The sequence below is a fragment of the Rana temporaria genome, chromosome 8, assembly GCF_905171775.1.
Source record: "Rana temporaria chromosome 8, aRanTem1.1, whole genome shotgun sequence".
Lineage (NCBI taxonomy): Eukaryota > Metazoa > Chordata > Amphibia > Anura > Ranidae > Rana > Rana temporaria.
The window spans coordinates 101305309-101332212 of NC_053496.1; the positions used below are offsets into that span (position 1 = coordinate 101305309).

The 26904-nt window shown below is 43.6% G+C and overlaps 1 protein-coding gene across 24 annotated transcripts in view; it reads left to right on the top strand.

Moving 5' to 3' along the window:
• CAMK2G (calcium/calmodulin dependent protein kinase II gamma) overlaps positions 1–26904 on the top strand; it is a 322552-nt gene that overhangs the window by 130695 nt on the left and 164953 nt on the right. For all 24 annotated transcript variants that reach the window (XM_040320435.1, XM_040320410.1, XM_040320413.1 and 21 more), the window contains exon 3: positions 9936–9995. In XM_040320435.1, coding sequence (XP_040176369.1) covers positions 9936–9995 — 60 coding nt within the window. The remainder of the gene's footprint in view (positions 1–9935; positions 9996–26904) is intronic.

The following is a 26904-nucleotide window of genomic DNA, read 5'->3' on the forward strand; positions in this document are numbered from 1 at the left end:
AAAGATTGTGGTACCCAATGGTAGTTGGGAACCACAATGATATCATACAGTACTAAAAATGCAGTTAAATGTTATTACCTTGTACGGACCACCTGTCCAAATGGTAATAGATAAGGCTTCACACAAAATGCAGTTTAACCAAGAGGTGTTTACTTAGAAAAAGATGAAACAAAGTTGACTTCTTACAGGGCCCTGCAAGAGTCAATAATAAAGATTAAGGAACAAGTTTGAATTAATATAGACCAAAATCAGACCTGTGTGAGAACGCGGTGGAGGGATTTCCCCAATACAGTACTACCAGCACTGGAGTACCTCTCCCCCAGCTCTCAGGAACAACAATACTGTACAAAATAAGTATAGAATAGTTATGCTATGTATACGAGTCTGATTCTTTAGCTCCCCCTAGCGGGCAGCTCTTAGACACGTCTCCTACTATGATAGCGTAGTTAGTCAGACTGAGTCCTGTAATCGTTCCTTCCGTTTAAACGAAGTCTTCGCTAGCTTTAGTTGGTGCAGGTTCACAATTTTGTAATCCACTAGGTAGGAGGAAAAATATAAACGAACATTCAAAGTAAATATAAAGCGTGCTGGCGACACAGGCGCCAATTCCTTCAATTCACAGTCACTGCCGGATGCAATGTATCCCTGCACGTGGCGTGTTAACTTCCAAAACTAGAATAGTGAGTATCAGATCCACCTTCCTGCGATACAGTTATTATATCGTTGGGCAGGTGCCCTTCTCATCCAATGAGGCCTCGCCTCTCCGGTACACTCCGTCTGTAATGTCCCGGTTCTCGGCCTCTCTCCCTTTCTACAACTGGCAGTCTCTGGTCCTCCGCGCAGCCGTCGCAAAGTGTCGGTGGACAGGCGACTGGTTGCCGTGGAACGTAGGCCAACCACTGCGTCAATGATCCCCCTCAGGATAGGCGATCTGCGCTGGCGACTGTAGGCCCAGGCTTCTGAGGCCTAGGTGCCCTTGAAGCAGGTCTTGGCACAGGCTTCCTGCTTGCTAGAAGTTGCCGTCCCCAGAGGCCCGGATGCAAGCCTCCCCTTCCTTTAAGTAGCTTCTCCCAGAAGGCTGTGCATAATGCTATGCACTTTGGGTAGCACTGTGGGCATCGTAGTCTGTTAAACACCCAAGGCAATGGAGTTTTTATCTCCTTGTACCTCAGGGTCCATAATGCATTGTTGTGATGTAGTTAAACCGAAGAAGTGGCGGCAGTATAACAATTGACTAGCGGAGGGAGCTGAGTTCCTTCTCAATTACAAACTCTAGTCTAACGGCCAAATAGCAAAGTGACACCTTGCTACATAAGTTTGCACTTTTTCCTTTTTTAAAACTTCTAGAAGCAGTGCTTACAGTGAATACACCAAGCCAGCATATCACTGTGAATGATATTATCTAGTGCTGCATGTTCAGAAATGTTCAAGTTAAATGTTATAAGTCATACCTATCCTCAGGTCCTACCACCAGCTGTGCATTGAGGCTATCCACGCAGATCGCTAAATAACATTGAAGCCATTAATTTCCCATTTGATATGTATGTGAGGTCACAAACATACACTTATGGCAAGATTAGAGGCCAGGCAATGCAGCTTTCAGGGTTTGCACGCATCTGCGGTTACTAGGCCGCTGCTAATTCTGCATATTCTGCACATTTGTAATGCATTAGCTACATTTATTTTTAAATATGACCTATTGGTGTCCATGAATTACACACACAGTTATACAAGTGAAGTTCATTTGTGAATGTTGGACACAGCAAATAGCTGTGGGTTCATCAGCGACATCAGTACCAATGTGCACACACCATAGGTTTTACATTAATATTCAGGCTTAAGCTTTTAAATCTTTGTTCGCAGAGCAGTATATACAGCAAACGTTTACCAGAGTGCCATCACGTCAGTGCCAATGTGCTTCATTGAGGGCTGCCTTCCACTGAGAGAAGATCTGAAGAAGACCCTGTATGTTGTGTAACCAACCTGAAGATGGGGGGGCTTCCAGATAGGGAGAGGGGCACTGGGGAGCGCAAGGCTGAGCCCATGGTTATTCTTTAGGGTACAAGCCAGTATTACCAAATATACACTTTTGTGCTGAAAAACATGCGATTTTTTGCATCGCGTCTCTTGCAGCCTATGCATTATTTCAGATTATTTGGTTGACATTTTTAATGACAGCAGAAATGTCATTTGTAATTCTATGCTTTGGGAGGGTGATGGGTCCAATTGTTTGGGAGAGGATTGCAAGTCTTTCTAAACTTCTTATTCCAGCCACCAACAAGGCTTAAATTGCAAAGTCCACCCGAACACTAAAATCTCTAAATCTACAGGCATCCACAATCCAAGACTAACCAATCTAGCCCTGTAAAGAAGAAATCGCTGTAGTACCTTTTTTTTTTTAAGCTGCTTCTGGTTCGGTCTCCACTCTCCAGCAGTGGAAGCTCTGCAGAGGAGACAGCCGACAACGTAAAATTAATGGAGAGTATTGTCAGTTACTATGGGGCTTACGTTGTCTGCGCCTCTTCTGCACCGGACTCCACAGCAAAGCTTCAGCGGACAGCTCAGCATGGGACCATGCTGGAGCGCCTTCAGAAAAGGTATGTACACTGATTTCTTCCTTACAGGGCTAGATAGGCTAGTCTTGGATTATAGATGCCTGTAGATTTAGAGATTTTAGTGTTGGACTTTAGGGTGGACTTGTACTTTAAGGTCCTCCTACGCTTTGATAATCAAGATGATGCCAAAGTTGCACAAGCATGACTTAAAATGTTACTAACCCCACAACAGTAAAATCGGTCTGTATATGCAGTTAAAGCATGCTTGTTATACTCACAGTGGAACCCAAGGGGTTAGTCCTGCCTTCTTATAGGGTCTGTTTCTATCCATAAACGTGAAATAAAACAAAATCCACGGTATTTCATGATAACTATGTATATGTTTTACATACTAAATGGGATGTTGGCACATCTTACCATTTTTACAACTATTCTAAAAGAGGCTATACTCTCCCCTTTCTAAATATTTCATGATAACGTTTTTTATAGATACTATATAGCATTATAACTGCATTTGTCATGTTCTTTACAATTCCGCTTGTTCTTTTTTTACATGTCTACCCTTACAGCTGGCCATAGTTCAAATTGGCCAAGAGTGGAACCATGTATGGGCAGGCTTTTTCTATCCAAGTTGATTGATCAACTTGGGTACAACTAGCCTGTCGGATTATTTATGCGATTATTGCCAGCCCGGCGGGCACAGTTCTGGGTTCACAACGGGGCACAATGGTTTGGATAGAGCATGATATATGAGCGTTTTGTATGCAGGTTTTTATGTTTTCAGTTTGGCATGCTGCATCTGTGATGTGGTTTCAGGAATCGCACGGTCTAATAGACCTCTAGAATGCGGATACAACTGTGCTGCACCCAAACTGCAGTGCACCGGTGTGAACCCAGCCTAATGAGGCTTGAAGTCCTGTTCTGTTCCATTCCAGTTGACCAGCAGAAGTGCTCCTAGGGTTACATGCATCGCTGGTTGAAAAGGATTTTTGTCATGGATACAGTGCTTTCTTAAAGGTGCAATTAGCAGTACCTATCAATGCTCCTGTTTAAATGAACTCCATCTAATGAGTTAGTGTTGCCACTCTTCCAACATAATTATTGGTAAGAAGCGTGGAATAGTGTATCTATTACGTGAGGAATCTGCCATGGCAGCACACTTGGGAGCTCTCTGGAAATGAGACTGAGACATGACACCAGCGTTACATGACTCTAGAATTCTGCTTCATGCTCTGCTCTGGAAGGGCTTGGACAACCTTTAGGCTCAGGCTGGTGTGTTGCTATGCCCAGAATGGGTTGGCCTGTTTGGTTGCTATGGCGACCAAATGGTGTTAACCCTCTGTCCTGACCTTGGATATTCCATACAGCGCCATGAGACGACGTCCCCTTTATTTTTCATCTGGTGGCCTGCACTTTCCGAGTGTCAGACACAAAAAGGTCATGTTTCTGGTATCTCTTATTTAATCATTTGCTTCTATTGATTCTCTTAGAATTGATCTACCTGGAGAATGGATACATTTTTGGATTTCTACAAAGCTGCTCTGTGTTGATACAGTTATAAAGTCATGAATTTGGTGGACTGTATTAATAAAATCCTCAATCATGTTAACCTGCATGGAGAAGCTTGGGCTATACCCCATGTGTCTAATATATTAGACACATATTGCATATTATAATTGTATGCTTGGGTGCATTGTTGGTTTGTCCCAGGAAAAAAAAATGGCCAAACACATTCAATCCCAGCCATTGGAACTTTAGACTTTAAACATTTCAAGACCAAATATATATATATATTTTTTTTAAATATAGCAATTCCGGGAGACCCTGTGAAGCTGTTCTTTTGTCCAGGCTCACTCTATCCTAATCTTAGATCTGCTCACTGGTGGTGCCATCAATGTGTAGCGTATATAGATGTGCTGATAGGCTCTTGTGAGGCCAGAACAATCGAGGGTGTCTAGGACTTAAAAAAATTGCTTTACCGCAGTGTAGTAAGAAACTTACGACTAGGGCCGAAACAACTAATCGATTATGAAATTTATCGATTAATCGGCCAGTAACATAATTGGGTTAAAAAAATAACTAAAATTGGCCCTTTATAGTACAAAAAAGCAAATCGCTACTGTAAATATGAATTTCACTGTCCCACAGTAAAAAAATGAACCCCTTTAGAGTAGCGATTATTTGCTCTTTTTGTACTTATTTTTGTTTTTTTCACCCCATTGTGTTACTAAACATCTCAGGCCTGGGTGACACCTCTGTTTTTTGGTGCCTTTTGCACACTACAGTTCATTTACATGTTTTCCTATGGGACACGTTCACATCCATGATTTTTTTCACCTGCTGCGTTTTTGGAAAGGGCGAGGACTTTTTAACGCAAAACGGTGCTAGTGCTTAGTTTTTTTGTTTTTTTTGGTTCAATATACTTCAATGGAGAAGCTGCAGAAAAGCATGCAATGTGTTTCTGCGGCAATTTGTGTTTTGTAATCTGCCCAACAACAAATTTTCCCCCCAAAAATGTTTTTAAGGCTATTATACGATTAATCGAAAACAATAATCGGTCAACTAATCGATTATGAAAATAATCGTTAGTTGCAGCACTACTTACGACAGGAGCAGCAATACAGTTGCGGTTTTACATAGTCGTAGGTATATCTCGCCTCCGTCCTCTATCCAGTTACTTTGATGACATCATCAGGCATTTAGAACCCAAGCTTGCAGTCTTCAGTGTGTATTCTTACAGGTATTCGCACAATGGAGGACCATGACATAAAACATTAACGCTTATAGAAGCTTGTGTGGCCATGGCATCAACCAATCATCCTTGACATCAGTTGAGCAAGTTCATTGGTTGATGAAATGTAGCCCTTCCGACTGATTTTTCATTTCTGATTAGTCGGCCCAGGCCCCAGGGTCTCTACAGGTTACGGATTTCCAATAATATTGTCTCCTGATCTGACAGTAATTGATGAATTTCAGTTGACCTGGGACAAGCATTAGAGTTTGAGACTTAAGCTGAACACCAGTCAGTCAACTAAAGCTACAGGTAAAATACATACAGTATGTGGGTGCAGTTTTACCTGCCAAAGGATTTTACTTTCTGTTCAATCATTACGTGAAGTGGTTGTAACCCTAAAAAAAAACATATGCTCTTGTCCCTTTAAGGCATGAGATATAACGCGGTGCTTTTGCCATATCAATTCTCCCTTTCTATGCTGTACAATACCTGGCTGATCTTGACTGTTTCTGTCTTCCCCTCTGTAAACTGACCAAGTTTATCATGGCTGCTGATCTGATAACGTGGTTAGTTTACGTGACTGTCATCCAGCTCTCTCCTCAGTGTCTCTGCATCTCCCTGTCTCTTGCGTATTCTGTGTGTGTGAGCCAATCTTCTCCCCTGCAGAGTTCAGTGAATTGATAAACTACAAGTACTGTCGGCTGCAGCAGCCATAGCTTGTAGTTTTCAATGAAGTATGAGGGCGCTGGTGAGCACTCTCGTTAGTCTATTGATTCCTCTGCTGCTTGTATCTGAGTAAGGGATGAGCTCCGGCGTGTCGCACAGTCCACGTGCAGAGCCTGCCTGGAAGTCGGCACTGTTCTACGCTAATCACAGGCAGGGAGACATTGTCCTGATGCTTGGTTGCAGAGAAAAATGTCTCCCTGCCTGTGATGAGCGCAGCGTGGTGCAGACTTACTGGCGGGCTCTGCACGTGGACTGTGCGAACATGCCGGAGCTCATCCTTATATCTGAGATACAGGCAGACAATATACTGAGAGTCTACAGGATCCTGGCATTGCACCTGTGATCTGCTGATCGTATGTACAATTACTTGATCTGCTGGGTAAAAAAGATTTATACCGTATATACTCGAATTAAAGCCGAGTTTTTCAGCACATGTTTTTGTGCTGAAAATGCCCCCATCGGCTTATACTCACCTTTTTGCGCCTGATCTCCCGGACTTCGGGGACCCGTTACCCTGGCACACATGTAGCCCCAGTTCTCCTCTACAAGTGTGCAAAGTTTGTTGTCCGGGGGACCTACAGCCGGGGAGCACCGATTTTTTTTTTTTTTTTTTTTTTTTTTTTTAAAGCGGGGGCACCCCTTCCATAAACTCCCATGTTAAACGGTCATTTCTCCGGTGATTTTGGGGACCCGGTACCGGCCGGTCGTAGGTCCCCTGGACCCGGAACTTGGCACACATGTAGCCCCATTTTTCCTCTATAAGTGTGCAAAGTTTGTCTGGGAGCACCGATTTTTCAAAGCCAGGCACCCCTTCCATAGACTCCCATGTTAAACGTCAGTCTAGTCATGGGCACAGTGAGGCATGGGCACAGTGAGGCATGCAGATGGACACCCTAGGTTTAATACTCGAGTCAATAAGTTTTCCAGTTTGTGGTAAAATTGGGTGCCTCGGCTTATATTCGGATCGGCTTATTCTCGAGTATATACAGTACTTCATTCCTGACTATTTCCCTTGAACCCATTTTAGAATCTGCCTGTTTATCTTCTCAGTGCTTTACTGATGACTAAATCGCAGAAATACGAGTCTCCCTCTTTGTTTTTATAATAAGCTTTGTTTTCTCTCCCTCGTCTAGTTAGTTATGCTCCATTTCCACTTAGAAAGTATCCTCGCAGTTTACATAAGTTAATGATTAGCATCATTACCCAAATGAACGACATGAAAACCAGTGTACCCTGGAGCTAAACACAGGTAACTTGCTGAACATGGTTCCTCGTAGAACTGTCGATTCAGTGTAACCTTTTATCAGATCAGTCATTTTCTTTGTAACACTTTAATGAAGACTTTTGTTAGGTATAAACGTATTTATCCTACACTTCAGACAAATCTCATTTTATTCTGGTTGGCGCAGTTTGAACAGCAGTAGGTTCATTGTCCTCTTTGTCTGAGCTGCCTTGTGATTAATTGTAGCTTGTAGTTGCGTGGTTTGAAGGATTATTCCTAGTAATTTTCTGTGTTAACCAAACTCTTACACATGGCAAAGCTTTACTTTGTGATAAGTAATGGGGAAAAATAGCTTATTTTTATTTTTACGTTGTATAGAAAATTTGAGGTCTGTCTTTCTATTCAATGCAGTTCAGGCCGGGTGTTCAGTTATGTATTTTACTAGTTATTACATTCTTCCTATAACTTGTACAGCTGCAATCACTTTTGGAAAGGCAAGACAGCACAGTACTGTCAGATTAAAGCTGACCATACAAAGATTACGTTTCAGCTGGTTCATGATGAACCAGTTGAAATTTGCTATGTGGTTGGCAACTTCCCGCCCAACATTAAGGAACTGGGCAGGAAATTGCCAGCCAAACAGCTTCTGCATCCAATTGGATGCAGCCACTGGTTGAGTATTCTGACAGCTTTTTTTTTTTTTTTTTTTTAACAAAAAGATTTTTTATTAATGTATAAACAGAGCAAATATACAGTTGCCAGACATTCGTCATACATAGATCAGCAGTAAATGCAGTTTAGATATACGAAAGCAAGTTAAAACAACACATAAGGCGTTCGTCTATGTAGGAGCACACACTCCCTGTACTAAAATTGACAAGAAAAGAAAAGGGTAAATAAACAAAGATAAAATTGAAAAAGGAGGAGATGTAGTGCATAACTTAGAATCAATAAATACGTCAACACTTGTATACCCCAAGTGATCCCCGGAACCCCCCCCCATACAGAAACACACATGTCGGGAACAATAGCAGTATCGCACAGCCTACACTTGAGACGGGTATAGGTTTCCCTAACAGGGCAAAAGGGAAGACCTCCACCATTGTACCACGAATCGTGTATTCAGGGGAAAAAGGGATGAGGGGAGGTGGAGGGGGGGGGGGGGGAAGAGGCCTCTAGTAGCGGATCCAGAGATCTTCATGGCCCATGCCACTACCCCCATGAGACCCCACGTGGCTCCCAGTGCAACCAGCCCCAAGACCCAAAAAGAGGGAAAAAAAAGGGGGGGGGGGTAACCAGGCCATCCCGGGATGCCACCCACCTAGTCTCTGACAGCTTTAAGTGTTGCAGCTGTCAGAATACAGAAGCCACTTTAAATGGGCAAATGCAGCATGCTTTTGACATTTTAAGAATGCAAAATCAGCTAGAAGCAGCACACAAAAGCTTGTCAACACTGGCCCCAACACCATAAACTTCCTATCATGAGCATAGGGGGATCTCATAAGTAGGTTGCTGCTCTATCATTGGGACGCAGGGAGGGGACAACTGTGTGTTCCTTAAATGGGTTCTAAAGGCAGAAGGTTTTTTTATCTTAATGCATTCTATGCATTAACATTAAAACCACCTGCGTGCAGCAGCCTCCCAAATACTTACCTGAGCCCAATCTCAATCCAGCGATGTTGCACAAGTCTTGGCTGTCCAGGACTCTCCCTCCTCATTGGCTGAGGCAGCAGAGGGTACCTACAGCTTCTGCCAATCAGTCAGTGAGAGAGGGGGTGGGGCCAAGCAATGGCTCCATGTCTGAATGGACACACAGAGCAGTGGCTCAGCTTGGGTGCCCCCATGGCAAGCTGCTAGTTGTGGGGGCACTCGTCATGATGGAGGGGCCAGGAGCGTCGACGAGATACCAGAGGAGGATTTGGGCTGCTCTGTGCAAAAACAAGATTTTACTATTACGTTAATTGGGTTAATGTCAACCTCTCATTTGTACAGTTTGACTGATATGTAAATCACAAAAATTGGCTGAACAGCATTACAGGGGCAGAAAATGTTCACAACTATGCATTTAAGTGGGTATTTAGCTGTCAAGTCAGGGGCTTACTTTAGCAAATTAAGATTTGTCCCTAAATAACTTGTGCACAGTGCCGATAGGAATGGTGTGTTCTCACTCTGTATCAGCCTAGATAACCTGCTTTTAGCATTGTATGATTGTTGAGTGTTGAAAAGCTAATCTGATTGGTGGCTTAGCATTAATTGTCTGTATGTTGGCACAATTCCAGAAGCCAGATAAGGCTCCTACTTGGATAAAATTTGCACATAACTTTTTATTTTTATTTTTTTTGAGGGCCTCTATTCTTATTTCACTCATTACCATTACAGGTACTAGTTTCTAGGCTGAAATTACTGTCTCTAGAATACAATATTCATTGATCTATCTCCATGTGTCGGACCTGATTTGTTGATGCTGCAAAATATGTCCTGTATCTAATTCATAAGCGCCAATAGTTATACCAAAGATCTCTCTAAAGCCCATCTTGTTCTGATGAATCTTTTAGACATGTAAGCCATAGTTTACATATGTAGTTGCATTTTCTAATTTGATTATGTTGAATTTTTATTCCAATAACTTTATAAAATTCATTAGTAATTCTAAAATATTATATCCTCAAACCGGTTGTGTTTTTTTTTCCTTTTGCAGATCACCAGAAGCTTGAACGCGAGGCTCGGATTTGCCGTCTTCTGAAGCATCCTAATATTGGTGAGTGTTGTCACTTCCCACATTTCTATTTTTATTTTTTTATTGTTTTCAAGAAATGGAAAATACAAGATTTTTCCGATGGCAAAGTGTACAGGTATACATTGAAACAATAAAAAAAAAATTGTATAGATCGATCAAAGTAGTCTTTTTTTTTTTTTAATTCCAGCTCCCCTTTGAACAGTCGTGAGGACAGTGAGGTATGCGTACAGGCATACCCCACTTTTAAGTACACAATGGGACCAGAGCATGTATGTAAAACGAAAATGTACTTAAAGTGAAACAATACCTTTTTTCACTTCTAGGGTGTAGTAGGGGGTCAGGGGCTGTATTTGGGGTGTCAGGAGCTGTAGTTCAGGTTTCAGGGGCTGTAGTGGAGGTGTCAGGAGCACACTGGAACAGGACGGGCTATACTCTCGGAGCTTCAGCTCCTTCTACTGCGGCTGCAAAATGTCAGTACAGTACTTGTAAGGCACTTTACATACACTCGGGGGTATGTCCTTACTCGCGAGTGTATGTAAAGTGAGTGTACTTAAAGCGGGGTATGCCTGTATATAGAATAATGAAAAGCCGTTTAATTTTTGCACTGGTACAAAGACACTGCTCCATTACTTCTGGACAGACTTTAGGTCATGACACAGGAAGGAGTTGACCAGCTGATCTCATTAGCACACACCCTGCATCATCCACCCTCAGCTGATCAACTCCTTCCTGTGTCATGACCAGGAAGTAAGGCAGAAGTAATGGAGAAGTGTTTTTAAACAGCCTTGAGGAGAGTGAGATGAGCATGCATTGAATAAATAGAAAGCTGTTTTATTTTTGCATAGAAGCACATTAATGCTATATTATACATAGGGGAGCTGGAATTTAGAAGAAACAAAAAGTGAACCTGTCCCTTTGAGAGCAAAATGTCTCTCCCCACTTTTGCTTTTAATAGTCTCTGCTTTGCCAGCACACCATGCATGATCTTAGCAGGACGATGAGCAGAATAGCTGGCTGACAAGCATGTGACGTTCGATACAAAGACCTCATTCAATTTATTACAACATCACCTTTCTATCAGCTCCTCTATTGATTTGCTAGCCTGGTATGCAGCCAATTCATTTCTGAAAACCTAAAGAGCTTTTTAATTAAATGTATAGGATTGCACAGCACAGTGTTGGATGAAGTGAAGCATTGGGGATGTGATATATAACCATCTCCTATTTTCCAGTGTAAACTGAACATTCCTCAGTAAGTAAAACAATGGTTTATATTCTACAAAATAGCACCCCCTGTTATCTTTTAGAATATGCAAATTGCAAGATTGATAAGCACTAGCGATGCACTTAAATTTCAGCGGCTAAAACATATTGGCCAAAAATTGTGTTGCCTAAAAGAGAGATTCTTACCAAAGAGAGAGGGGGGGGGGGGAGAGTGCTGAATAATTTCCATGGATCATGCTGGTGTGCAGGCGTGACTGCGCAATAGAGATGCCTGTGTTGTGCATGCCCAGTGGCCGTGCCGCTGGGTGATATTACTCTCTGTGCAGCTGGCGTGCACATTCCCTGCAGTTGGGAGTCCAGAGCATACAGGGCTTCATTGGAGAGCAGGCTCCACCCTCCTGGATGGATGTGGATTCTTATATTAATTTGGTAAGAATTGCCACTGGAGATCTTTCCAAATGCCCTCTTTGGGAAGTTAACTGTACAGGATTGTCATAAAACTACTAGAAATATAAAATACAATACAAATATTATTGATTGCATGCTATTTGGAAAGATGTCGTTCAGTAGAATGTGAAATTCAAATATAATACAAATATATATATAATATAATTTTTTTGTGTGTATTATTATATTATAAACCTTCTTTTTATATATATATATATTACATATATTGTACATGTCATTTTCGATTTAAACAAGTGCATTCTGAATTTTTAGTTTCGGAACCAAAATTAAAATTTCAGTGCACCTCTTAATAAGTGCATCCTAAAGCAGATCTTTACTGCGTCTGAGCACTACAAACAAAAAACACTGTTTGCTTTACATATTAAAAATGAATTAAACAAACTCCCCAATCCATCCATGTCTCCATGATTTACTGGTATTTTGCTAAAAAATCACTCTGAAAAACAACCCCCTAGCATTTCTGTCTGTGGTCATCTTGAGTAAGGACAAGTGATTCATGTAGTATCTACTTCCTGGAAACCATCTGCCTTTAGCTCAAGCATGCATGCAGGAGCATGTGCTTAGCTCAGAAAACCCCTCTTCCTCCCCTCCTGAAGACTCCTGGGATGTATGACATCATTTGCCTAGGCAAGAGACCAGGAAGTAACTGAAGAAATTAAAGAGGTTTAAAACCAGTAAACATGATATACTTTCCTATCTATTTTCTAATGCTGGCAGCATAAGGAGTAAAAATAATCAGTGTTTGCTTGTGAGAGTGAAGTTCCACTTTAAAATCTGGTATTCTCAGCATCCTTATACATTTTAATGCATGCTGCAAGGGGATTGTTTAACCTTGTCTCAATCAGATAATCATAGGGATCAAATAATTTGGACTTTTGAGGCACAACATCTTTATGCTTAAAATGCAATGTTTATTAATTTCATAAAAAAATTGGAAAAACATTTTCATATGGCAATACATTGTTAGACATCGATCAGCATTTAACAGTGGATTATCTTTGTCCATATCTGGTAATCATAGAGGCTCTACGCGTTTCCTGAACTTGGTCCACTTCCTCAGGAGCCAATTTATACAGCATACAATCTAGATTAGAGGTTGACCGATATATCGGTCGGCCGATATATCGGCCGATATTTGGCCGTTTTTATGAAATCGGCATCGGCCGATTATTGTGAAAAAATCGGCCGATTCGCGGCTATTACAATAAACTGCTGGCATGGCCGCCTGCCCTGCAGCAGCGTGTGTCCCTGAATCCTCCACCCGCACGGCCACCTCGCTCCAATAGCAAGGAAAGATTTTACTGCCATTGCATAGTACCGCCCCGTCCCCGCTCCGCCCCCTCCCTCGGCGTGCTGTATTGGATAAACAATCATTGGCCCTTTACAAGCATCTGCCACGTGACTTTCAGTACTGACCAGTGCTCTTGTAGCAATGTATTCTTGATTCCTACTACACCCGCACGGCCACTATAGAGAAGCTATGGAGAGATTTCACTGGCATTCATCGTACCGCCCCCTCCCTCGGCATGCTGTATTAGATACTTGTAAAGGGCCAATGATTTTTCCTCTAATACAGCACGCCGCGGGAGGGGGCGGGGCGGTACGATGAATGATAGTGAAATCTCTCCTTGGCTTCTCTATAGTGGCCGTGCGGGTGGAGGATTCAAGAATATATTGCTTCAAGAGCACTGGTCAGTACTGCAAGTCAGGTGGCAGAGAAACAATCATTGGCTCTTTACAAGCATCTGCCACCTGACATGGTAACTCCCCCCAGCAGGAGATCGTGGCCAGCACTAGCTCTGTCCTCCTTTCCTGCTGAGGTGGAGCCTGCTGGCTGCTTGTACTATACTTGTTCAATGATTGGCTGGTCATCTCATCAGCATGCACCTAGCCTATCAGGTGCATGCAGATAGATACCAGAATGTATGGAGGGTAAGTGCTACTGTACTGTACCCCCCCCCCGCAGACTTAATTGTATGTCTTTTTAAAGTGAAACCGGGCTGAGGCACCATCCCCCCCCCACAACGCAGCACCACCCATCCCCCCCCCACAACGCAGCACCACCCATCCCCCCCCACAACGCAGCACCACCCATCCCCCCCCCACAACGCAGCACCACCCATCCCCCCACAACGCAGCACCACCCATCCCCCCCACAACGCAAGCACCACCCACGCCCCCCCACAACGCAGCACCACCCACGCCCCCCCACAACGCAGCACCACCCACGCCCCCCCACAACGCAGCACCACCCACGCCCCCCCACAACGCAGCACCACCCACGCCCCCCCCACAACGCAGCACCACCCAATCCCCCCCACAACGCAGCACCACCCACGCCCCCCCACAACGCAGCACCACCCACGCCCCCCCACAACGCAGCACCACCCACGCCCCCCCCACAACGCAGCACCACCCAATCCCCCCCCCACAACGCAGCACCACCCATCCCCCCCCCCACAACGCAGCACCACCCAATCCCCCCCCCCACAACGCAGCACCACCCAATCCCCCCCACAACGCAGCACCACCCAATCCCCCCCACAACGCAGCACCACCCAATCCCCCCCCACAACGCAGCACCACCCACGCCCCCCCACAACGCAGCACCACCCACGCCCCCCCACAACGCAGCACCACCCACGCCCCCCCACAACGCAGCACCACCCACGCCCCCCCACAACGCAGCACCACCCATCCCTCCCCACAACGCAGCACCACCCATCCCTCCCCACAACGCAGCACTACCCGCGCCTAGCACCACCCATCCCCCTCCACAACGCAGCACCACCCGCGCCTATCAAAAAATAAAAAAATCGGCCCAAAATATCGGCCGCAAAAATCGGCATTATATATGGGCCATCGGCCGCACAGATTTCTAAGCATCGGCATCGGCCATAGAAAAACCCATATCGGTCTACCTCTAATCTAGATGAATTTATATATATATTTTTTTCTTAATTAAAGATAGTTTATACAAATTTCACTTTAACACCATCACCCACTCTATAAAGTCACCAAAGGACTCCTGAGTAGGCGGACCATGTCCAGGAAACGCGTAGAGCCTCTAAGATATGGGCAAAGATAAAATCCACTGTTAAATGTTGATCAATGTCTAACAATGTATTGCAATATAAAAATGTTTAACTTTTTCAGAATTTTTCTTTTTAATGAAATTAATAAACATAGAATTTTAAGCATAAAGATATTGTGTCTCAAAAGTCCCAATTCTTTGATCCCTATGATGATCTGATTTTCTGTACAATGTTGTGGCACCTCACCTATTCCAAAAACAATGTTTTAACCTGGTCTCCGGCCATGTAAAGTGGGCAGATTGTGACTGGTAGATATTACAAGGAGACATATAAGCATTACTGTGCTTGTGGTGCATTGCTGTAAATACAGAGTTGGATTTTGTGTTTAATAACAGATGTCTGCTGTTCTGTTTAGGAGCAGGCAGAGCTTTAATACTATTGTGCAGCTCTGGCTTGACACTAGATAGGGAAAGCAAGTAGTACAGCACAAGAGACTGTAAAAAAGCTGTTTGTATATTTGGCTATGACATATGGCTAGTCTGGTATGGACAGAAGGCATGTGGTATGCTTGTTTTGGCATGCCATTTCCCAGTGCTGTCCATGAGGGTGGTAATGTTTGCAGGGCAGTAATTTTTTTCTGCCAAAATGTTTTATAATGGCATTCATTCTGATAGCTTGCCATGCAAGCACAGACGCAACAAGATTCTGTTATGTGACGATCGTGCTAAGCATGGGCAACACTTTCAGAATGCTTTTAACCCCTTTAGAGATGACATGTAGCTGGTTACATGGGCTGAAAAGATCTTAAACTTGGTTTATTTGACCACTGAAAGGATAATTGGTTTGCATAGGGCAATGATTAATTTGCTATCATGTAAAAATGTAAGTACGCCCCTTGAAATGTGTTGACTTTCAACATATTTGAATAAGGAAGACATTGGACCTTCATTCAAGCTGTGCCTGCAGATAAAGGTGATTTAAAAAAAAAAAAAAAGTGTGGCCAAAGCTTTTTGTCTATACTTCTATTGCGGGTCACAAGAGTGCACTTACTATTCTCTTGTGTCAGTTGATATGCTACTGCTCTCTATCAGCTGACAGGGCAGAATTGTGCCAGACTTGGGAGGGATCAATGGTGTCAGGATCGACCCCACTGCTTGATTGAAAGCTGTGTGCGCTGGAGGAGGAGAGTGGTGACTGACAGTTACTGCTCTCTGCTCGAAAATTGAACGTTCAGTGGTCATGTGATCACCCAGTTATCAGTCTTGGCGCTAATGTAAAAAAAAAAAAGCTGCAGAATCACAAAGATGCTGCAACATGGAGGTGAATATGATTTTTCTTTTTTTTAAAAAGCCCATTCATCATCTTTAATAAAAATGCAGAACCTCCATAATCAGATTATTAGGACATACTGGTGGTGAAACCTGCGTTATTTAAACTTTAAATATATAGGGCTGCCCTTCTCAACTAGGGTTCCTTCAGAGGTTGCTAAGGGTTCCTTAAGCACTGAGCAAACTTTGCCTCTCCGATAAATAAGCACTAACGCCAATGATCTTTTAGCCTTTTTGTAGGGATGGGATACTTCCCAATGACCCCAAATAGAAGTGATCATCATCACTAATTTAATGTGAGCTGTAGATATAGTATTAACAGAGGTTCCCTGATCCTTGAAATATTGCAAAAAGGCTGATCTAGGGTCTAGTGTTCACTTTGCTATTGATATGTGTGATGTCATTATGCCATGATCAATAGAGTTTTCAAAGGCCTGTAGAAAGAAGGTGCTGAATGCATGTGGGGTTGATTTTTATTATATCCGGAGTGTGCAAAATCTGGTGCAGCTGTGCATGTGACAGCTTTAACTTCTGCTTTTTCAATGAAGCTTTGCCAAACAAAAAGCTGGAAACAGATTGGTTTCTATGCACAACTACACCAGATTTTGCACTTTCCAGCTTTAGTAAATCAACCCTGATGTGTCTGGCAAGGAATTAAAAATGCTAATCTAGAAGTGGGGTGATTTCAAATCCACTGTTTATATGTACAGGAATTGCCAGCCCAGCAAATTCAGCCCAAGAGCTGACTGATGGGAAGATTAAAAAAAAAGTTTCATTTTGGAATCTGTGGGTAACAGTTGATGTCAAAGTGCATACATCGGCATTCAGAAAAAGATTCCATCAACCTCCCTACTGTGCCGGTTAATGAACGGAACATATATGCCTTCTGCAACATTGTTGTGTGCTGCTGATGAATGAAAGAGTTGTTCGGCCAGAATAACAATAGATGTAACCAAAAACAGAATTTTTGGAGAAAAACCTCATACAAACTGTGAAGCACGGTGCTGAAAATAATATGGTTTGGGCTTGCTTTGCTGCTTGGCAGTTTGCACTCATCTATAAATTCTGCATCATATCAAAATGTGCCTGATGAAAATTTTAGTCCAGTTGTCCTAAAATTAAAGCTGAACCAGAAATGATGATCCAAAGCACACTAAAGAATTCATCAAGAAATGGCTCAAGAAGAAGACCTAAACTGGCCTGATCGAAGCCCTTGATTGAATCCCTTTGTTGTGGGGGTATTTAAAGCAGGCAGTGCTTGCATAAAAATTCAGACTGCTTGCAACTGAGGGGATTCTGCATGGAAAGCCTGATGCCGAAATATGTCAACGACATTTTGAGCTGTAAAGATGGGACTCTGAAGAAAAAGACTGAGCATATAAGGCTACATGTACACAGGACGTTGTTCAACCACTCCTGAACAATTTAATTTGACAGCTAGAAACCAATGTCTAAAAACGGCAGTTTAGCCACTTTTTAATGCCGCGTTTAGCTGCGTTTAGCCGTGTTTGCATCTAGAAGCATTAAAAAAAATATATTTTAATTTTTTAAATGAAAAACGGCTGTAAACGAAACGCTGCTAAACACGAGTTGCCGTGCTTCGCCACGGTTGGCGCTTCAGCCGCCTCTAAACACAGCTTCTGTACACATTGTTTTTGGGGTTCAAGAAAGCCTCTAAACAACTGCCTAGAAACGACTATAAACGGCCCTGTGTACATGCGCTGATACGATAACATAGAGGAAAGTTCAGGAGCAGTTAGAAAAAATTCCCAACTGCTCCTAAACATCCATTTACCAGCAGCAGTGTACATGAGGCCTAAGACATGAAGTGTGGCTACAAGATTGTTATATCCCTTAATAGTTAATACTTTATGTATCACCCTTACCTATAATTTTTGGGGTGGTCTGACAAATGAGTAGGTCTTATATTGTGACTGGATTTTTTTTGGATAGAGTAGAGGGCAGTTGGAACCTCTGACGGTTTTTATTGGTGTCTACTGTCCTGTTTGGCCTCATGCATGTGACCAATTAGGACTGTACATGGCACAGATCAGCATATGCCTGCGGTGGATATGGCATTGTGTTCCCGATTGGTCGCAAACAGGAACTTTGTACAAATCCATGACAGGCTGACACTGTCCGCATCTGTCTGCATGTAATCGGCATGGAGAAATTACCCAATGTAATGGGGGATGTGCGCCCTTGGACATAAACTCTGTGTCCAGGGGTGTACAGCCATCCCCAAGAGCAGGTAATCGATCCATGTTCAATTGCGGCGAGGACGACCGCGGGCAGTGTGAGCCTGTATTTGCTTTCTACAGGCCTTGTCTGGCTAATCGGAAACCTTGCTGTACCCACTGCAGAAATGCACTAATCTCCATGTACACACCATCCCTTAGGTAGATTTACTCTAGTTTTCCCTTTCCACAATGAAAAGAAAAAATGTGTCTTGAGATGCTTTAACATTTTTGAATTTGTGCTATTAAAAGTGTATAAGTCGTGTGCTTAGCATCTCTGCGGTTCTTTACTCGGTGTCTAGTATGTTACACACAGTGCAAAATGAATGTCGGACACCAGCCACACAATAAAATACATAGTGCAAATACATTACATAGTGTTCTGCGTGCCAAAATATTTGTAATTCTGGTCAGCCACTCCTGTGAATCACAGCTCCTGCCACACTGTATAGTCCTAATATGTGACATGTTGCTGCAGCTTTACATGTGTCACCTTCCAGCATACCAGCCCCAGAACGATCAAGCTGCTCTCTGAGCTCTGTGACTCCTATAAGCTCTTGTTAGAACTCTGTACTCTACAGAAGAACCTGTCTGTCTCACTGCATAACCCGCCACCGATTTCTGATGATCAGGTATTGTGGAATTCTAGTAGAGGTAGATTTTAGGCAGCATTTCATACCACTCATTACATTTCTCATTGGGTGATGTGTTGCCACACTGTGGCTATAAAGTGTACCTTTTCAGAGTAAGCGTCCTTAGAACTACCAAACCCTCTTAGAAACTCTGCCCCCTGAGCCAGCTAGAAACTCTGCCCACTGAGCCTGCTAGAAACTCTTCCCCCCCGAGGAGACTGCTTGAAACTCTGCCCCCCGGGGCGACTGCTTGATACCCCCGCCTCTCCGGGCGACTGCTTGATACCCCCGCCTCTCCGGGCGACTGCTTGGTTCCCCCGGCCTCTCTGGGCGACTGGTTGATACCCCGGCCTCTCCGGGCGACTGGTTGATACCCCGGCCTCTCCGGGCGACTGGTTGATACCCCGGCCTCTCCGGGCGACTGGTTGATACCCCAGCCTCCCCGGACGACTGCTTAAAACTTTGTGTCCTTGTATTTATCAAAGTAGATGCCTGGCACTATCATGAGCACTGAAGGATGTGAACAGGCTTTGTGTAGGCTAGCCAGTTCAAAAGGCGCATTCCACTCCAAGAAAAGGTAAAGCTTTATTTGTACAAAGGAACATCGACCCTTAATATCGTAGGAGTACAATTTTACACTTGCCCTTAAAGTCCCTCATACTATTCCTTGCTAGGTATTTAAGCTTAATGGCATGATACCCAGGGTTCTCTGAGGTATATGGAATTTTGTAGACTATTTTTTTTTAAGTGCAATGAATTCATTATGTGAAAATATACTGTAGTCTACATCCGACCGGTGACTGCAATCATTGCACCAACAACCTCTAATTTTCACAGACAGTATCCTTTACGTACGTGGAACACTTTGATTGTCTCAGACAGCTGTCAAAATGAAACCTACATTTCTTCACCCCTCAACTGTCAAAACAGTTATTATGGATGTCATATTAATACATTGTGCAGCAGACGGTTTAATTCAGATTGCACAGTAAAACGCATGCCTTTTGTCTTTAGTCCTTTATGTCAACGTAATTGTATGAAGCAGTCACCCCGTTTCATGATTTTTTTTCTTACCAGAATGTTCTCACTGGCCAAAAGCCTTAAATGGAATCATAATAAGATTGCAGACCTTTTTAGTGTCTTGGCAAAATAGCTGCATAAAGGCCATATCCATATAAATGCAATCCGTCATACAATCACTGCTGTCTCGGCCCTCCTTTGTTACTACTAGGAGTGTCCTCCTACAGAGGCAAACTCTCTTTTTTTTTTTTTTCTTTTTTACTACTTTTTTTATCCTAGCCTTTTTATCCTACTAGAATATTCAAAAATAAGAGAACTTGGTTTGTACAAACCCCAACAATGGACCTTGCTTAATTTGGTCTTTTAAAAGAGCCAATGAACGTTTTTTGGTATATATTTTTGACAAATGCAGGTGAAATGCCTATTGATCCTGCTAGAAGCTGCTGCAATCCTCTCTCAAAGTGATGGTATCAGCCTTGACCAGTTTGGACAGGAACTGTGTTACGGACTACAGTACCTGTCGCCGAGAGTGTGTTTCCAGCACGACGGAATCGCGCTGATTCTCTGCGACGTGCCGACATCTCGCACTCGCTGGAATAGAAAAAGCACATTCCAGCGAGCGTGTCATTGAAGCAACGGGGATCCAACTTGGATTCCTGCCAATTCTAGCCGTGGCGTTTGGTATGAATCATGAGGGGGGAACTCCACGCCAAATTTTAAATAAAAAACCGTCATGGGTTCCCCCCTAGGGGCATACCAGGCCCTTAGGTCTGGTAAGGGTTGTAAGGAGAACCCCCCCAACGCCGAAAAAACAGCATGGGGGTCCCCCTACAATCCATACCAGACCCGTATCCAAAGCACGCCACCTGGCCGATCAGGAAAGGAGTGGGGACGAGCGAGCGCCCCCCTTCCTGAGCCGTACCAGGCCGCATGCCCTCAACATGGGGGTTGGGTGCTCTGGGGCAGGGGGGCGCCCTGCGGCCCCCCCACCCCAAAGCACCCTGTTGATAAGGACAGGGCCTCTTCCCGACAACCCTGGCCGTTGGTTGTCGGGGTCTGTGGGCGGGGGGCTTATCGGAATCTGGAAGCCCCCTTTAATAAGATGAATAAATATGGGGTACATCGTACCCCTACCCATTCACCTGGAGGAAAAGTGTCAATAAAAATAAACATACAACACCGTGTTTTAAAATAATTTATTAGTCGGCTCCGGGGGGTCTGCTCTGCTCTCTGGGGGGTCTGCTCTGCTCTCCGGGGGTCTTCCATCTTCTCCGCTCTCCGCTGTCGTCTCGGCGCTCCCCGGTTCTTCTCCTGCTCGCTCTCCGGTGCCTTCTTCGGGCTGGCTGCCGCTATCTTCTTTTTAGCTCAATTTCTAGCGGCGGCGCAGCCCGCTCTTCTTTGCCGTCTTCTGCTTTCTTCTCTTCTTCTTATGTTGACGCAACGCTTCTTCCCGCTGTAATTCCGGGTGCGCGGCTCGCACCGATTCATATAGACCTCTTATGATGTCACAGTCCCATCATGCTCCGTGGGTCCCAGAGACATCTGTGACATCATAAGAGGTCTATATAAATCGGTGCGAGACGCGCACCCGGCATTACAGCGGGACGGAGCGTTGTGTCAACATAAGAAGAAGAGAAGAAGGCGGAAGAGCGAACTGCGCCGCCGCTAGTAATTGAGCTAAAAAGAAGATGGCGGCCAGCCCGAAGAAGGCACCGGAGAGCGAGCGGGAGAAGAACCGGGGAGCGCCGAGACGACAGCGGAGAAGATGGAAGAAGACCCCCCGGCGAGCGGAGAAGACCCCCCGAGCTGACTAATAAATTATTTTAAAACCCTGTGTTGTGTGTTTATTTTTATTGACACTTTGCCTCCAGGTGAATTCACCTAGGGTGGGGGGCCGGTATCTGGGGGCCCCCTTATTAAAGGGGGCTCCAAGATTCCGATAAGCCCCCCCCCCCGCAGACCCGACAACCAACGCCCAGGGTTGTCGGGAAGAGGCCCTGTCCTTATCAACATAGGGACAGGGTGCTTTGGGTTGGGGGGGCCGCAGGGCGCCCCCCCTGCCCCAGAGCACCCAACCCCTCCCATGTTGAGGGCATGCGGCCTGGTATGGCTCAGGAGGGGGGGCGCTCATTCGTCCCCACTCCTTTCCTGACCGGCCGGGTGGCGTGCTTTGGATACGGGTCTGGTATGGATTGTAGGGGGACCCCCACGCAGTTTTTTGGCGTAGGGGGGTTCTCCTTACAACCCATACCAAATCTAAGGGCCCGGTATGCCCCTGGGGGGGAACCCATGCCGTTTTTTTATTTAAAATTTGACGTGGAGTTCCCCCTCATGATTCATACCAAACTGGCTCCCGCGACGGGGCTCGTAGGTGGTCAATCTCGCCAAGAAAGGGAGCGAGATTGACACAATATCACGGTCACCTACAGTAGATCATCAGGTGAAAAAAAAGAAAACAAAATGCAACCACCACATATAAAACGACTGGTAAAGCTGCAAGCTATTAAAGTGATTGTAAACTCATTTTTTATTTATTTTTAAATAACAGGTTTATACTTACATACTTTATGCCGTGGAATGACACAAAGCGGCTCTGAGCCTTTTCCTCTCAGGTCCCCCGCCAGCTCCTCTTCTTGGTGTGCTACCATAGGAGCTTTCTATTGTGGCACACCTGTGCACTCGATCCCAAGCCGTGCTGCCTGTGTCTATAGATGCACACAATGCCTCTTGGCCCCTTTCTCTCATCACAGGATTTAACTGACAGCTCCCATGGCTCTTAGCCGATCTTGTGAGAGTGAGAAGGGAGAGAGCTGCTACAGACAGGCACGCACAGCGCTGGATGGAGTAAGAGCTCAGGTAAGTATAAGGGAGGAGGGGCATACTGCTACCTGGGAAAAAAAAGGAAAAAAAAAGTTTCTTCATGCAAAGAATGCATGAAGGTAAAACATGTTTAGGCTTTGGAACACCCTTTTTTTTCCTTTTGGTTTTAGCTACCCAAACAATACATAATGATTTTTTTTTTCTTTTTGCATGGATGTTTGAAAGGGGAGGTACTGCTGGTCAAGCTTCTGTGACACGCAATGTAATTTTACCCATCATACATACCTCTTTACTCATTCACCCAGTGTTTTCAAAAAGTATTAGTCGTGTGTTTTTTTTTTTTTTTTACCTACTCAGGTAAAAGTAACAAGTCGCATGCACAGAATTTTTTTTCTCCTCCGGGGCTCCCTCTTCAAGCGCCTCCCGCCAACGCGTCTATATTGCTATTTTCTCTGAGCCTCATGTGCTGAAGGAACCAATGGAGTGCTGTGTAAGTCTCCCCAGTGTGTGTTCCCCTGCTCTGAATGAATGAATGAATGAATGACTTGTATAGCGCTACTCATGTACTACAACTCCGAGTACCGCATACACAGCCAGCATGAGAGGCGCTGTCTATCACCATTGTATTGAAGGTGAGGCGTGGCTTTTGCACAGTGTTTCTCTTGCGCCAGCTGTGTGTGCGGCACTCTGAACAGCTGCATGTAGATTTCTAAGAGTGGGAGCGAACACATTGTGGAGACTCACACAGGACTTTCATAGATTCCTGCAACACACGGGGCACAGAGATGGCTGCATAGAGGTATACATACACAGCAATTTGCAGTGATCTGGTAGATCTAATCTTTAAATAAATTGGTAATGGGTTAATCAGGCTGAACATTGATTCTCAATTAATATAGGAGTAGTGAATTTATACTTGCCAGGAAAAAGTTATTTAGAAAGCATACTATGTGCAGTGAAATGGATGAGGTATTGATTAAATGAAAAGTGATAAATGTGTACAGCTGAGTGGTAAAAAACATATCTAAAAAGAAATCGACTTTCCTTTTGTAAGTGGGAATTATTTTATTGTGCAGGAGAAAATGATTTAGGAAGTGCATGCAGGGACTGATAACGCTGTGTGTTCTGCACAAGTCACAGTTTTAGAAAGGTGATAACGTCATGCTATGATGCAGTGATCACATGCAGGCTGGAGACCTCATTGTTAAAATGAAAGCTTGCAGATGAACACTGCCACTGTCGGGCTGCAGACGCATCTGCAGTACAGTCGGTTATAGTGTCATTAGAGTTTAAAAAATACATTAATGATAAAATATAAACTTTTTAAATAAAATATTCATAGTGTGTGTGTGTGTGTGTGTGTGTGTGATTATATATAATCTCTCCCTAAAATATACAAAAACCTTTTTAGGTTTGAAAATTGGTTATCAACCTATTGTCATGTTAAAGCTGAACTGCTAGGTTTGTCAGCGATAAAGAGACTTCTTGTCCCGTTCCTGGAACAAAATTAAGTCCATTCACATGAAGCCTTGTATTTTTAATGAATGAATACAAAGCGCCCTCTGACTGGCAGTAAAGTGGCAAGTGAATGACATCACAATCTCCACCTCAGTCAATCGGAGAAGCCTTGTATTCCTAAAATACAAAGCTTCTTGTGAATGGCTAAACAATGCTCAGCCCGACTTTGTTTCAGGGACAGGGTCCTCATACCACTGCTTGTACACTGATGTATACTATACTATACTGTATGTAGCCGATTCTACATATAATTTATACATTGGTGCCAGCGGGAGCTAAATTCATGAAGGAATTGGGTTGTCTGGACCAACTTTGCCCGAACAAACTATTTAGGGCTCATTCACACTAACAATTTAGGCCATCCTTTCTGCAAAACCACTAGCAGATGCGAGTTAATTCACCTCCGAGTTGTGTGCAGGCAGGCCATAAAAATGGATGTATACGCAGTGGTGGAATAGACACAATTACAGGTCTGAGTTTGACTTGCTGGCAGTAATGGGTGCACGGATCCAAATGCAGGAGCTCTACATTCAGATCAGATCATTCAGATCTGTACACATTCCTGCATGTCGAATGTTGTCATGCAGTTGTGTCTGTACAACTGCTGCATGTGCATTTATTTATATATGGATTTCCTCAACAGAACTCTGATGTTTATCTACCAATGGCTCTGCACAGAGGACAAGCTAAATGGCCTGTCTGAAGGAGCCCTTAAAGGTAATTTAAAACTTGGAGATATTCTTTAACCAACACATGCTGATGCTGCTAAATGTGTCCTGAGCACGTTGGCATCAATGACCCTTGGGTCGTGAAAAGGTTAAAGGAAGTAAATTCTTGTTTTGGTAATATTACTTTCTATTAAGAGCCAGTTTACACTACCGCGACCTGGGAGGTGACTTGTGTCGCCCCAAGTCACCCGACATGACAAATTACATGAAAGTGGATGAGAGCTGTCTTAATGCATACTACTGAAGTCGCTCTGACTTCAGAAAAGGTTCCTGTACTACTTCAAGGCAACTTCTAGGCGACTTATACCCATTAAAAGTCGCCTCCAAGTCAGTGAAAATAGTTTTCCAAGGCAAACCCCTCCCTTCCACAGAGCATATTATTAAGTGATTGGCCACTGGCAAAGTCGCCTGTCCTGGAGGCGACTTGAAGTCGCGTTGTAAGTCGCTCCAAGTAGCGCTGAGGTCACGCTCAAGTCGTCTTCAAGTTGCCATGTAAAGTCGCGCTGGAAGTCTTGTTGCCTCAGTGTGAACCGGCACTAAGACTAATAAAAAAATGTTTTTGTAGGAAAATATGATGCATTGAATATTAATATTTTAATTCTCCTTTTGAGACAATGGGTTGAGCTTTAGGCTTGTAAAAAAAAAAACTTGTACAGACTTCAATAGCGCAAGCTGCAACCAGCACAATAAATAATTAAGCAGCAGCCACTCTGCCATCACATGACTTCTTCTTCTAAAGGTCAAGCCAGACAAATGGAGCCTTCAAGTAAAAAATTATATAAAACATTTGGAAAAAAAAACCTTACAAACATAAAATGTATCCAGACCAGAACCATTATAGTTACCGATTAGGTATCAAAAATATGCAAGTATCAAATCATAATAAAAGAAAGTAACTAGTATATTTATTTTTGTAATGCAGAATGATTTGATTTCAATATAGATGTTTTTATACTTGCTGAATACCATCTTGGCACATGTTGGTGTATCCTGGGAGCCCTGGCACAGTCATCATTTCTGCAAACACAGTTTAAGAGTTTAGTCATCAAATACATTTTTTGTTGATAACTGATGTTGCCTTTTAAGCACTGAATTCCTTCTTCCGACTAAACACTGTCTTTTTAGTTTTAACAGAACACATAATCTACATTTGAAATGCTTCTGGAGAGGGGTCATATCTGGACATAATATCTTGTTTTAGTTTTTAAATGATTTTTTGTGTCCAACTCCTCATTGCAGCTTTCCAAGGTGATAGAAAAGGTTACCTAAGGAATGTCAGTTCTGTTTAATTACAAATTGGCACTCCTTTTCTCTAGTTGGAGGTCAGTAAGTGCACTCTAAAGCGTGCTAGAAAGTGTACTGGGGGCGCTATGGAGAAATATGTAATATCACAACTTATTCTATAATATGCAAGAACAAGTAAATTAATAAAAATGTGTCCTGTTGTACGTGATCAATCAATAAACCAATAGTAAATAATAAAGTCCCATTGGTGCAAACAAAGATACAACATCAATGCTCGAATATCCTCTAGATATATTTCTTGCTGTGATACAAAAACCGTCTCCGGTCGTGCAAACTTAATTGATCTTCCACCTCCTGGATAATTAGTACGACACCCAATGTGCACAAGTAGTAAATTGTGCTTACCAGACCTGGTTGACCTCTTTAATGAAAAAGACGGTCAGATGCGCTTGAGCAGGATAATGCTGCCTGCAGACATATAAATCGACTGGAGCATGTATGATACCTCACCCTCGGAATGTTGAGATTTTAGAACATGGAATACAAACAGAGAGCTTCCATAGTGCAACGCTATTTTATTAAAATGGAATAAAAACACCAGCCAATTGGCTACTCGCATAAAAAGTGTGACCAGGTTCCGCCGCCGGCGTACGTTTCATATAGTTACGTTTTCAAG